Raw genomic sequence first — 13,606 nt, 5'->3', positions numbered from 1 at the left:
GCCCAGTGCAGTGTTTGTAATTCTCTGCATTTGCAGCGTCTTTCGGAAGCTGCAAACCAGTCAGTGTCCATCTGGAAGCCCTCCTACACTAGTGTCAGAATGCCAATGTCCACCATGCTGGTAATGGCTGCTTCACTCTGCCCAGCCCCCCCATAGCCTGTGGGAAATACAGCAGGATGCCAGACATTCATTTATTACATCAGATGTGTCCAGCTCTGCTCCAAGGACAAAACAAGAACGCTGCGAGTTCTCATCTGGGCTGACACTGTGACTCATCCTTACTCCTACGTTATATGATTGTCCCCTTTACCTGAGCAGAAGCCACTGGCCAGCAACCTTAACGTACGCATCAAGTTATACATGATGTCTCATGTTACATGGCCTCAGCGGCTATCAGCAGCATACCACAGTGGACCTGTGCCATAGGGTTTGGTCCCCTGAACAGTGTTTGAACCAGACAGAACCGCAACAGCACAAATGGACAACAATTCAGTCATATCACACAATACACTTCAGTAACAGGAAGAGAGTCTTAACATGGCTTTTCAAGTGTTTTATTAGGAATTATAATGGTAAATGGGAGTATAATGCTCAAATTGGAACGTTATTTGATCCAAAAAAGACAAAATTGGGGGGAAAAAATCCCCAAATTAATCATCCAATTCCAATGGCAGATATGGTGAATCAGCTGGAACAATTGCAAGATTTACATCAGTTGGAGAAAAAAATATATAAAAAAAGTGTTGTGGCTAAACTTGGAAACAGAGCTAATAAGTTAAAATGTGTAATCCTCCAAAACAAATCTTCAGTATCAATGACGATGTTGAAAATAAGCAACAGATAGACAGATTGTTTTCCGAGGCGTTTTCTCTGTAGCAGAGTAGAGAAATAGTGCTTGAATTATTAAAGCAGACATTATAACTAGAGAAAAAGAAACTGCTGTCATATTTACACAGAAAGCCACAGTAAGAGAGGTTTGCCAGCACGCTGACACAGCCAGGAATGACTGAAGTGGACTACAGAAATGGAGGCTACATGTCTTTATAACAAATCTGAAAGGCCTAAAAGATTTACTGGGGGGGGGGGGGGGGGGGGGGTGTCAGGTTTCCAAGTTTTAGAATGGTCCACACACATATCTGCCCTGTAATTTGAGGGAGGAAAAAAAAAAAAAAAAAAAAAAAAAAAAACTTTGTGCTAGTCCATATCCCCTGGAACCTCCCACCCCAAAAATATAGGTCAGTTCTGAATTACTTTATGGGATTGCAGTTTGCCTTCATTGATAGCATATTGCTACATATGCATCAGAATATGAGTAGTGAATACTGGCAGCCATGATGGTCATAAGGAGGGAATAATGGGGGGGATGTGCTGCCGAAGCCGTCTGAGCGCAGAACGCAGAGACGATCGAATGCAAAACTAGATTTCTTTCTTCACCAAAGCCTAGGTCAGCTCTGTTCCACATGTCCTTGGTTAAATAACACCTCCAGTCTTCCTCGTGGCAGGCTTAGCGCTTGGAGAGCTGGTCGGAGAGCCAGTCCAGTCCCTCGTACAAGCCCGTCCCCTGGGTGGCACAGGTCGCCTGGACGTACCACTGGTGGGGGGAGAGAGCACACAAATCAGCTCCAGACCATTTCCTCTCTCTGGATTTACAGCTGAATTCAGCTCTTATTGTGTGTAGTAAAACCTTTGACGCTCATCTCTGTAATAGATGTGCCTGAGCTGGGGGGCTGAATCAGGATTACCACAGAACAAAAAACAAAATCCTGTCTTTCCTCAAGATGTCTGAACAAATCTCATGCCATGTTGGAAAGGATGTGCAGAAATACTATCCTTTTTTTAAAAAAAAAAAAAAAAAAAAAGAAACTAAATTATCTGCAGTTAACCCTAAGCCACTAAAACATTTGTACAATGCAGCTTTCAGAGTGACAGCTTTATGCACTTCCTGAAATTCAATTACATGCCTGACCCAGCTATGCAATGCATCTTCATAGAGACTCCCGACCTTCACCTACTCAGCTCAGAAAAACCTTGATTTGAGGTGAAACTATTACCTATTGGTGTATTCCAACAGGCAGAGGAAGACTCAGATTTAATAGAAAGTCCCTACTCTTTTGTGAACTGGTGTTTGAGCAACCTTTCAGTCATACTCACAGTTCTGCTTCTAAGCATCTGCAGGCCCAGTTTGTCAGTCATTTCACTGATGGGCATGGCATTTGGCAGGTCCTGTTTGTTGGCAAACACCAGCAGCACAGCGTCCCTCAGCTCATCCTCCTGGAGCTGCAGAGTGGAAGGGTGGAAGGGTGGGGATTAGAGACAGCACTGTGAGATCCTACACTGCCACTGCAGAATGGCACTAATGCATACTCACAGACAAGCTGAGAGATGGCACTGTGATATCCTACACTGCCACTGCAGAATGGCACTAATGCATAATCACAGACAGGCTGAGAGATGGCACTGAGATCCTACACTGCCACTGCAGAATGGCACTAATGCATACTCACAGACAGGCTGAGAGATGGCACTGAGATCCTACACTGCCACTGCAGAATGGCACTAATGCATACTCACAGACAGGCTGAGAGATGGCACTGAGATCCTACACTGCCACTGCAGAATGGTACCAATATAAGTACACATACTTACATTCATGCATACATAAAAATCTAAATACAATGGATAACCTTAAATACATACACAAAAAGATGACTTAAACATGCTTATTAGTAAAACAATGAAACTTCAATTTGGATTACACAAAAGGTAACACATACACAACCTACTCCATTATCATTTTCCCCCTTACATTCTTATACCAATGAGGCACAAGGTTCAAGTTAGGGAAGAAAAATGTAAAGTGGAGCCCAGTCGTGGAGGCAGCCAGGTACACTCACCATCTTCTGCAGCTCCTCTGAGGCTTCCTGTGTGCGCTCGCGATCGTTGCTGTCCACCACAAAGATGAGACCCTGCAGCAGATACACACACCTTTCAACCACCTGACACAGCTTATAGGTCCTTCCGCAACAGTGGCCCAAAGAAATCAAACTCCACTCCCTTCTGCAATGCACCGGAGTCTCCCCACGCTAACCCTGCTATCACCACGCAGCTCACACCCTGCTAGAGTACAACATCCGGTTAAAATCGCATGCCAACCTCAACCTTGTCTTATAAGATTCCACTCTGTGAAAACTCACCGATATCAAAGTAGTAAATGTCACCGTCACATTTGGTTTGAGAGCGGTGTCAGTTTTTGAAATATGTTCTCTCCTACTGCTTGCCTCCTATATGCATGTGAATGCATGTCAACTTTTACAATTTGTCACTACAGAAATACTCCTGGAACTCAAGGCTAATTATCCCATCTACATACTATCAGATATATAACCAGCCACATTGGATGCCTCAACTAGAATCTAAATTGCATTTCAATTTAGATTACAGCACTGGCAAATCTGGAAGCAAGCAATTTTTATGCACACTGCACATTCACTCTGTGTACAATTTTTGGGCGAAATTTTTTATCTCCTATTATGGTATTATGGATATGGTTATTAAACCAAAACCTGTATTGTGAATTTCAAACTAAGAGCTCCTTAGTTCCAGATAACTGACGTTTTAAACAAGAATAAGGCTATGATGACCTATGCCTTCAAAAATCTGACCTACTGCCAAATTTTAACATGCATGCCAATTTTTGAAAGTATGAGAATGAACAGCTCTAGCCATCCTCCTTCCTAGTAAGTAGAGAGTAAGACTAAAATAAACCCAACTGAACAGTTCATAGCGAAAAATATGAAAGTGAAATGTGACAGAAATTAGAACATTTTGAACTTGTTCAATGAAACTGGCAATCAGTAGCGTGCACAGTGAAATAAGTAATGCCTGATTTTCTAAGAAGAATGGTGTGAAGGAATTGTCCACACTGACATAGGCTTGCAGCGACAATGAAAAATGACGCTTGCTCCACACATTGAACTCTAGATCTGCAACAGAGCTGAGTCAGCAACCTATTGGCTACACTCAGCTACACCTGAAAAAGAGTGAAAGCACACGGTGTCAGTGCATCCACATTTTGAGCACTGCTGAACTGAGTCTATGCAAACAGGGTTCTTCTGTGTCCACTATGCAATTTATGGAAATTACCACATTAACTTAGCACACTTTAAATAAGCTGTACCTTGTCTGATGAAATACAAGGTGACTCTAAATGTGAATTCTACTACCATGAACCCAAGTTTCACAGGAAATCTGATTTTAAGGCATATTCATCAGGTCAGAAATGTGTGGTTAAAGACAGCTCAAAAAGACCCTATATTAGCTGAAGACATCTCGACGACGCAGTAGAAGATCTTGTTTTGATGTGAGGCTGGGAGACGGGTACACTGGTGGAAGCAGCAGCAAAGGGAGAGGTAAGTAAAGAGCAACTCTCTATTTCTATCCCAGTCCCTCTGTCCCTGGCCTCAATACACACATCCTCTCAAACAAGAGGGCCACCGCAGAGAGAGGAGGAGTGAAGTCATTACATCTGTTCGCAGCAAAGCGAAGAGCAGATAAGTATCAGCCAACCAGGAATATTAGCATTTTCTTTGACTTGAATCTAAACGGTGCTGTGAGAATTCTGGCAAAGTCAACACACCTAAAGTGACACTTTAGAGGTTTCATGCTTGCACTACTTGTCTTGGATAGGCCACCTCCATAATACTGTATGCTGCATTTAAAGATGGGCAAAGCCAGTGCTGCAGCAACCATTTCCCTTCAAATAAAATCACACGATACCAATCACTGCATACGTCAATTGTTTGAAACTGAATTGAATTCTGTAAGGAATTATTGATCTTTTAGACAGCAGAAGCCAGCAACTGTACTTTGAGTTTATTTTCTGCATCACAGTATAAGAGGTAGGTTGATGAACAGCTGCTTTGTCTTCAGATGCCGCCAGAGTAAAAACCTTCCGTGACTTGAAAGTGTAACCTTCACTTTGCACCCCACTCAAGTGTTTCATGTCTCAGTGAGGTTTCCGCCAGTATTTTCAACCACTGTCTGCATTCACTTTTGCCACACGAGCAGGGAGTGCTACTAACAGGGCACTTTCCACTTGAAGATGAAAGTCTGAGAAAACTGCTATCGAAACACAGCAACAGTGAACACTGATGGCCCTCAGATGCTTACCATAAAGAAGTAAAAATCCCGGAGGCCCTAAAGCACATGCAGGCCAGGAAGACAAAGCACACCCTGATTCAACTCACCACACAACAGATGTATGTACTGTGAATACGCATTTTCTAAGCCTGAAAGGGACACCGGAGTTTCTTACATCAAGAAAACACTTTTTCCTTAACAAGTACTGCCTTATCCTCCTACGGCTGACTCACTACTCACTACTAATGCGAGAGGAAGCAAAGCAGGGAGCAATGCCTGGTTGAGCTCCCTCTCGCCATCACCACAGTAAGGACTCCAGTGCGGGCACAAGGCCAAACGAAAGAGACCAGAAAGACACAGGCGCTGCCGCATGGGTGTGTTTTCTTAACAGGTTATTAGGCTTGGTGACCAAACTCAATCAGGACGAGTCACGCAAGAATGAGCCGAGCACTGCATCGGACAGACCCACAGTCCCACACAAAGGGCTTATCCAGGAATGCTGGAGCCCCAACCAAAGTCTGTGCTGTGCTGCAAGTAGAGAGAGAAACGCGACCAGCACCGAATTAGCTCAGTGCAGAAATATGCCAGAGAACATCTGATCTGACACTGCAGAAGCACAGTGCACGCATCGGCAGGTGCAGTTCAGGTGTTCTCTGCTGGGTAGAGACACATTGCCGCTTGGTGTTCGGAATGCAGGAGAAGGCCACTGTGGCTAACATCACAGACTCAGTTACCTGAGTGTTTTGGAAGTAGTGCCTCCAGAGGGGTCTGATCTTGTCCTGGCCACCGACGTCCCATACTGTGAAGCAGATGTTCTTGTATTCTACGGTCTCCACATTGAACCCTGGGCAGAGGAAAAGAGAGCTTGTACACTCAACCTAGCAAAATACCCTTTCACAGAAAAGCACGGCTCCTCCTCCAGTTCTGCGGTGCGCAAGAAGAGAGGAGAAAGTGAGGGCTGGAAAAATTTAACTCAGTGAATGGCCCTAGATTTTATTTAGTATTCAATGTGGAAAAACACATTATTGTGAATTATTGTGAAAATACACCACATAAATTTTAATCTACATCCATTCCATTCATTAGGCGGCAATGTAGCATAGTGGTTAAGGAGCAGGACTCGTAACCGAAAGGTTGCCGGTTCGATCCCCGCTGGGACACTGCTGCTGTACCCTTGGGCAAGGTACTTAACCCACAGTTGCCTCAGTAAATATCCAGCTGTATAAATGGATAACATTGTAAAGAACTGTAACCTATGTAAGTCGCTTTGGATAAAAGCGTCTGCCAAATGAATTAAATGTAAATGTAAATTAAACAGTCAATTAGTCTACACAACTACAAAAAGTCAGTCTAATTTTTTCAGTATATAATAACTCTCACTGGAAGAGTAATTTTAAGATATGACATTAAGTCCTTTTTTCAGTGAAATGCTGTGTTATTTTAGAATAACTATCAAGACAACTTGGGGGGAAAAAAAACACTCAGTCCACGAACCCAGCGGTGTTCATTTGTTTTGCAAAATCCCATGAGTTCTTACCAATAGTGGGAATTGTTGTAACAATTTCTCCGAGCTTCAGTTTGTAAAGGATGGTGGTCTTCCCTGCAGCATCCAGACCAACTGAGGAAGAGGAAAACATGATATTTACAATGCAGTAATGATAAATCCCCAGATACATGAGGTTAACACACTGACTTGCCTATAATAGCACAACTGGCAGAGATTCAAAGAGACTTCAGGCAGTTCGAAATATTAAACTTGGAGTCAACTCCTGCTTCCAGACTGTGAACCAGGGGAGTGCATTTACAAGGCTTTATTCACCAATCACTTTCATAAAAGCAGTGAGGAAGTGAGAGCACTTGTTAGTAACTAGCTAATGATGAGAGTAATCTGTGCCATGACTGGCTGTTTAAGTTCCAGTGAACTCCAATGAACTGAACTGAATTTCCACAAACCACAGCAGCAGTGTGGAATAATTAGCACCAAAGTGGTCATGCAGCCAAAAAGAGTTACAGGCTTGAATCCCAGTTGGGGAAGGCACTTAACTTGAACAGCTTCAGTAAATATCCAGCTGTTTTACATGGCTAATGTGTAAAAGCTACCATAAGTAATGTACACTAATGGAAAACTGACAATGGCAAATCATCCTACAAAAAAACTGCTCTGAAGGCATTCTTATGGTCAAGCAATGTTAACAATTCCTATCAGTAACAACAAGAGGAAAAGAACATGTAGGTTCTCTGATATGTAAAAAAAAAAACCCTCCCCCAAATACTATTACAGGCCAACTGTTCTAGCAACACTCCTGCCAAACCCTTTATCCTCCATTATATAGCTTTATATAAGGGTCTTCCGAACTCCCCTACATTCAATGTGAATGTTCACAGCTGTCTTGCAACTTTTCCTCTTTGCTGTTTCAGCTTTGCTGTGTAAAGGAAGGTGCAGTTTCCTGTCGGAAGACCCTGCCCATAACTAGGGGAAGAGGACTCTACCTAACCAAACTCTGTCTCTGCAGGAGTAACTTGGGGTATGAGCGGCTGTTTTACACTGAACTCCAATCTGACAGACACTTGCGTCTTTAAATTGCGCACACGTTCCCAGAATAGATGTGAATGAAAACATCACTTGCGTCAACCTTCAAGTTCCACCTTTGGCAATCATAACACCCCCCCAACCCAGTCCAGACTTAGTTTGATGGGTCGTTTTCAGATTGAAGGTAGGGTTCTACAGTTTCCTGCATAAAAGAAACAGGACGATTTTTTATTAAAACCGCTAATGCCACCGCTGTAAAATGTTAAATTAACTACTGCCTGGCCGAACAGCAATTGATATATCTTACTGTCGAATTTCGGTCACACATGTCCACGAAACTGTACAGTTTTTTTTTTTTTTTTTTTTTACTGTACAAAGAGATTCCGTATTCATGAAATAAAGTAAACTAACGTCAGCCAGCGTCATCCTATCTGACGACGTTAGTATAAACTGCCGCATTCTTGACATTCCACTTGCAACCATGCAGTGTGTGATGGTCGCTCTCCAAGGGTCAGTGAAGCTAACCAGTTTACCATCTGCCCTAAAATTTCAAACAAAAAGGCTTAAACGTTTTGGTACTTTGTATTTCATTGACTAAGCAGCTAAAAATAATACTATACGGTTATCTCAACTGTATAACGGTGAATCAAAGTAAACTAGCAATAAAAATAACGTTAACTAACTTATCACCAGCTACAGATGAGTAGCTAGGGAAGAACTGTTGTCATTAATTTGGGACTAGTTCCTGATTCAAGCTGATAACGCTGTCAACCAATAGTTCCCAATTATTGTTGTGTATTGTCATGGTGCCATCAACTTGGGAGCGGTTATCAAAATAGCTAATTAGCCGGCTATACGTGGCCAGTGAAGTTAGCGGTTAACAAAGTAGCTACGTACGCCACCAATTTCGCTTCAACAGTACAGACGGGGCAGGCACCACACGTTAAATAGTGAATGGTAGGTAGACTTGCTTGATGTCTAAAAAGATTACAAGGCCAAATTTGGGCCCCATTATTCCGAATTAGCAAGATAGATTCCCCAGCTAACACACATACTTTTTAAGAACATTAGCGAGCTTGATCGGTGGCTAATCTACTTTACGAGTTAACTAAATGCTGATAGCTAGCAGACATCAAGTGAAACATTTCAGATTGTCGCTGCAGTTCGTAATAATGCTTTTGAAAACCTTAGACTGTAACTTAGCAGGTCTAGCTAAGTTAGTTGGCTAGCTGATGCTCACGTCAGCTACGAGATAGCGAAGTTAGCTCGACAAGTTACCATTGGATGAGTAAAAATATGCTTCCTGACTTAATGTAGATCACTGCTCTTCTTTGCAAGGGAAAAAATCTTTATCACATTAAAAAACTAGCTATTCTATCTGGCTAACGTTACAGGTAGCTTGCATGCTAACTATGAATCTCACTGGTGGCTCCGGAAGATGCCGAGATGCCGACTCGCTTTCCAGCTGCTTGAAAAATACACTCAAAAGTTGAGTCTTTCCGAAAAGTTGAACAAAACTTGCTAGCTAGAATAGCTTGTAAAACAGCAATCATGGTTATCATGTTATAGTAACATAAAAGGACGGGCGTTTGTCCGATAGCAACTCTCCGGCATTTAAAACCTGTCACAAAATTGCAAGCAGACTAGCTTAGCTACAGGACTATTACTATCGATAATCGTAACAACCACATTCTCTACAAAAAACGCACAAACTCACCCATCAGAATCCTCATCTGTTTCTTCCCAAAAAGACGGGAAAAGACACTTGAAATTGTAAGGCCCATGTTTTGTCGCCCACAGAATTTAGCTAGAGGCAGCTAGCTAGCTAACGTTACTTGAAATTAAACTAACGTTAAGCCCAGATAATGATGTGGCGGGGGCACACTGCTCCTTCAGTTCAGCCCGTTCTTCGTTCAATTTTACGCAAATTGGCTATCAGTTCCCTAGAAAATTCAAGAGGGTCAGGCAATTTTGTGAGCTTTTGACCCAAGATCTTAAGGAGACCGACTCGATTACTTTGCGGGAGTGAAAAAGCAGGGGCTCTTCGGGTCTCAGGCTCTCTCTGCCACGTCACGCTCCTTCTCCAACAGCAACTCCAACGCGGACGAAATGACATCACGGGCGCCACATCCCAACATGCATCGCTATTGCTTAACCCATTTCTTTCCAAACATTTCCTCCTTAAACGCAAGTGTTAAAAGCAATTAGGCAGTGCAGCACAACGCATTTTTATATCCCTTTAATATACGCTATATGGCCAAAAGTATGTGGACACCACTCCTAATTATTGAGTTCAGGTGTTTCAGCCACACCGATTGTTAACAGGTGCATAAAATCAAGCACATAGCCATGTAATCTCCATAGACAAACCTTGGAAATAGAATGGGTCGTACAGGAGAGCTTAGTGACTTTAAACATGGCATTGTCATAGGATGCCATCTTTGCAGCAAGTCAGTTCGTGAAATTTCTGCCCTGGTCAACTGTAAGTGCAAGTGGAAGCGTCTAGGAACAACAACAGCTCAGCCGCGAAACGGTAGAACTCGCAAACCCGCCGAGAGTGCTGAAGCGCATAGCACGTGAAAACCGCCTATCATCTGTTGAATCACTCACTACAAAGTTCCAACCTGTCTGGCTGCAACATCAGCACAAGAACTGTGCGTCAGGAGCTTCATGAAATGGGTTTCTATGGCCGAGCAGCTGCGCACAAGCCCAACATCAGTATGCGCAATGCCAAGTGACGGCTGTAGTGGTGCAAAGCACGCCGCCATTGGACTCTGGAGCAGTGGAAACGCGTTCTCAGGAGTGATGAATCGCTTCAGTATCTGGCAATCTGGTGGACGAGTCTGGGTTTGGTGGATGCCAGGAGAGTGCTACCTACCAGAATGCACAGTTGCCTACTGTAAAGTTTGGTGGAGGAGGGATAATGGTCTGGGTCTATTTTTCAGAGTTTGGGCTAGGCCCCTTAGTTCCAATGAAGGGTAACATTAATGCCACAGCATACAAAGACATTTTAGACAATTGTATGCTTCCAACTTTGTAGCAACAGTTTGGGGAAGGCCCTTTCTTGTTCCAACATGACTGTGCCCCTGTGCACAAAGCAACATCCATAAAGACATGGTTTGACAAGTTTGGTGTGGAGGAGCTCCAGTGGCCTGCACAGAGCCCTGACCTCAGCCCCATTGAATACCTTTGGGATGAATTAGAACGCTGACTGCGAGCCAGGCCTTCTTGTCTAACATCAGTGCCTGACCTCACAAATGCTCTTTTGGCTGAATGGGCATAAATTCCCACAGACACACATAAAAAAAGTAATGAAAACCCTCATTTTGACCAACATTGCTATTGCACAAATCAGGTGAAAACATCTCATGCAGCTCCTTGATATACACATCTGGATGTGTTTTGGGCAAATTGCGAGTTTACATGAGTAAGTCTGTTTTTCTTCTAACACCCTCTATTTGCTGAACCTTTAATAATTAGTGACCAAGCTTTCAAAATTATACATGGTCTATATACACAGTACATAAGAGAAATGGACTATGTCTGTGAGGCTGAGTTTGAGTCCACCCCTGAATGATTTAAGCACTGTTTTGCTTTTCTGCCACCCTGGAGCCATTATGCATCCCTTGGCTCCTTGATGATGTCTCTCTCCTTCCATATCACTGCTGAGTGATAGCTCAGTATTTAATGAGTGAGAAGTCCAGGCACAAATGTAATGATGTAGCACCACACATGCATTCTATATTGACAATGACTTTAAATAGTGTAAGCTTGTAGGTTGCATGTCAACAGAAGGTCTGAAGTACAGTCTTTTCCAACAATCATTTTTTATTTGGTGTTTTGGCAGCCACTTTGTTCATTAATTTTAAAAGTACACATTCAGTTTCCTGCTGTTGTGGAACTGAGGTTTAACAAACCCCATAATGGGTAGAACTACAACGTGGTACCAATGAGTAACTTGCTTTAATCAATCAAAGGCTTTGTTCCCCACAACAAAACTATATTATTGATTCAAGTCAAGTGATTCATATGACAGGTGCACATTCATGATTCTTGAAGCCACACACTGGTTGTGCTATAGCAGGTGTGTCCCCCTTAGTGTCCAGAGGGTGGCACAATAGATGACATGACTGCTGAGAATGTTGTTGTTGCCTTGATTGTCCTGAGGGTGGTACATGCCATGTGTACACTCTGCCATAAAGACTCTGGGTGTATTGCTGGAGCAGAGTCCTATGACTGGAGCTCTTACCATTGGCCTCAGCCAACAGATCCTTGTATGTAAACTTAAAAATGACTAAGAGCCTCCCTTATGTTCAGATCAGATCAAGATTGCTGACCCTAAATGCACTTCCTTTGACCCCATTACATGATGCTGATCTGGTCTGATTATAATGATGACATTTACAAATGAGTGTGTGTTCAACAGCCAGTGGCTTGAGGCATCAACAATGAGTCATATATACTTGTTAATATCTACAAGTACTGCTTCTAATGCCCACAGAGTTACCTGAAGGAGATGATAAAGCCACATCATGACTTGTGGAGGACATAAAATGTTGAGAATATACAACAATTACCATCTCAAATACACTTAAAATACTTGTTAGGTTCAGCTTGGCATCTAAGAAGAAAATAATTTGATTGGCATCAATGTCAGTGTGACTCTGAAATGTTTGACAGGTTGTCAGCAAGAAAATTGAATAAAGTAGAAAGAAGGAAGGACACAGAAAAGCACACATGTATGGAGCAGGTTTTGAAATAATTTGTTTATATATCACACATTGTCAAAAGTGAACCGCACATCTGGGCCGAATGTGACATGGGTCATTTTTCATTTTGTGTTGAACATTTAAGAGAGATAAACTCTTAGTGCTCATTCTTTTTTGGTCACAGTACTTGTTAGAGTGGCAGGTGGTTTTCAGAACACAGTATACAGGTATCAGCCCTAAGTAATTCTTTGAGAACTTTTGTATTTAAGATGTTTTATTTTGAAATGACTTATCCATATACTGACACAGAGTCCACTGTTTTTTTGTCACTAAAACAGCCTATGAATCCACTGATACCTTAAACTAGGGAGGAATAAGCATTTCGAACATTTTAAGTTCGAAATTTAGCACTGCAGTACTGATTACCTTGCTGGCTACCAAACTAATCAATAACTAAATAAAATTTAGGGATAGATTTTCCATGTTTGGAAATATTTTACAATGCTGCGTCCTCTCCAAAGTACTAACTAATAATTATTTAAAGATTAGAAATGGAAGCAGCAGTCAGGAAATGGCAGGATGTGATGAATGTGAAATCAGATATTTAGTTTTTACTGACACATGGCTATTTTGCTTTCTGCATTTTGCATTTCACATCACCTAGCACTTCCTGGAGGTAATATTATCACAAAGAAATAAATAACTACAGTTTGTAGTTTAAACAGCACCATCCATGAATGTAGGGCAAAATGCAACCTCATACCAGTGCAACAATCATATCCGACATCCTGTGGTCTTGTCTTCTTACATACGTAAAGCCTGCAAGTAAAGACAGTTTGGTGAATTCTCCAGCATCACTTGTGTTATTCAGCAATCAGCAGGGAATCTCACCAGAGGTATTTTATAAAAATGATAATGGAAGGGTCGTTGTTGCCATTTTAAGAAAAAAAAAATCAAAGGAATGATGACTGTTACATTCAGGGTGTGCAAACGACTGACATTCCTTAACTTCAATACACAAAGTGTGACCTAAATCTGGAAGAGGAAAGATAAAACACACCATTAACATGAAGCTTTGAGTTGTCACTTTATTCCTATATAATAAAAATACTTATTTTCAATGAAAGTGACTGTAAGAAGGTATAGGTACAATGACAGAAGTGCTCCCTTTGTACAAATGTTAAAAAGTACAGAGAGCATAAGTGGTTATGGCTTCAATACAAAAGGA

General features: G+C 42.1%; 1 protein-coding gene across 1 annotated transcript; it reads right to left on the bottom strand.

The window, feature by feature from the left end:
- Positions 1 to 544: 544 nt before the first annotated feature.
- arf4a (ADP-ribosylation factor 4a) lies at positions 545 to 9,756 on the bottom strand. Its single transcript, XM_036531304.1, has 6 exons — positions 9,387 to 9,756; positions 6,677 to 6,757; positions 5,874 to 5,983; positions 2,895 to 2,966; positions 2,152 to 2,277; positions 545 to 1,591 (listed from the first exon to the last, which is right to left on the bottom strand). Exons 1-6 carry the CDS (start codon positions 9,451 to 9,453, stop codon positions 1,505 to 1,507), a joined length of 543 nt encoding a protein of 180 aa, XP_036387197.1. The 5' UTR covers positions 9,454 to 9,756; the 3' UTR covers positions 545 to 1,504.
- Positions 9,757 to 13,606: the final 3,850 nt, after the last annotated feature.

This window comes from Megalops cyprinoides, chromosome 6 (genome assembly GCF_013368585.1).
Source record: "Megalops cyprinoides isolate fMegCyp1 chromosome 6, fMegCyp1.pri, whole genome shotgun sequence".
Classification (NCBI taxonomy): domain Eukaryota; kingdom Metazoa; phylum Chordata; class Actinopteri; order Elopiformes; family Megalopidae; genus Megalops; species Megalops cyprinoides.
This window is presented reverse-complemented; position numbering and strand designations above follow the sequence as displayed.

Coding starts and splice junctions, on each gene's coding strand:
- arf4a (XM_036531304.1), bottom strand. CDS start 9,453: ATGGGCCTTACAATTTCAAGTGTCTTTTCCCGTCTTTTTGGGAAGAAA. Junction 6,758..9,386: donor ACAGATGAGGATTCTGATGG/GTGAGTTTGTGC, acceptor CCTCTTCCTCAG/TTGGTCTGGATGCTGCAGGG. Junction 5,984..6,676: donor TACAACAATTCCCACTATTG/GTAAGAACTCAT, acceptor TCCTCTGCCCAG/GGTTCAATGTGGAGACCGTA.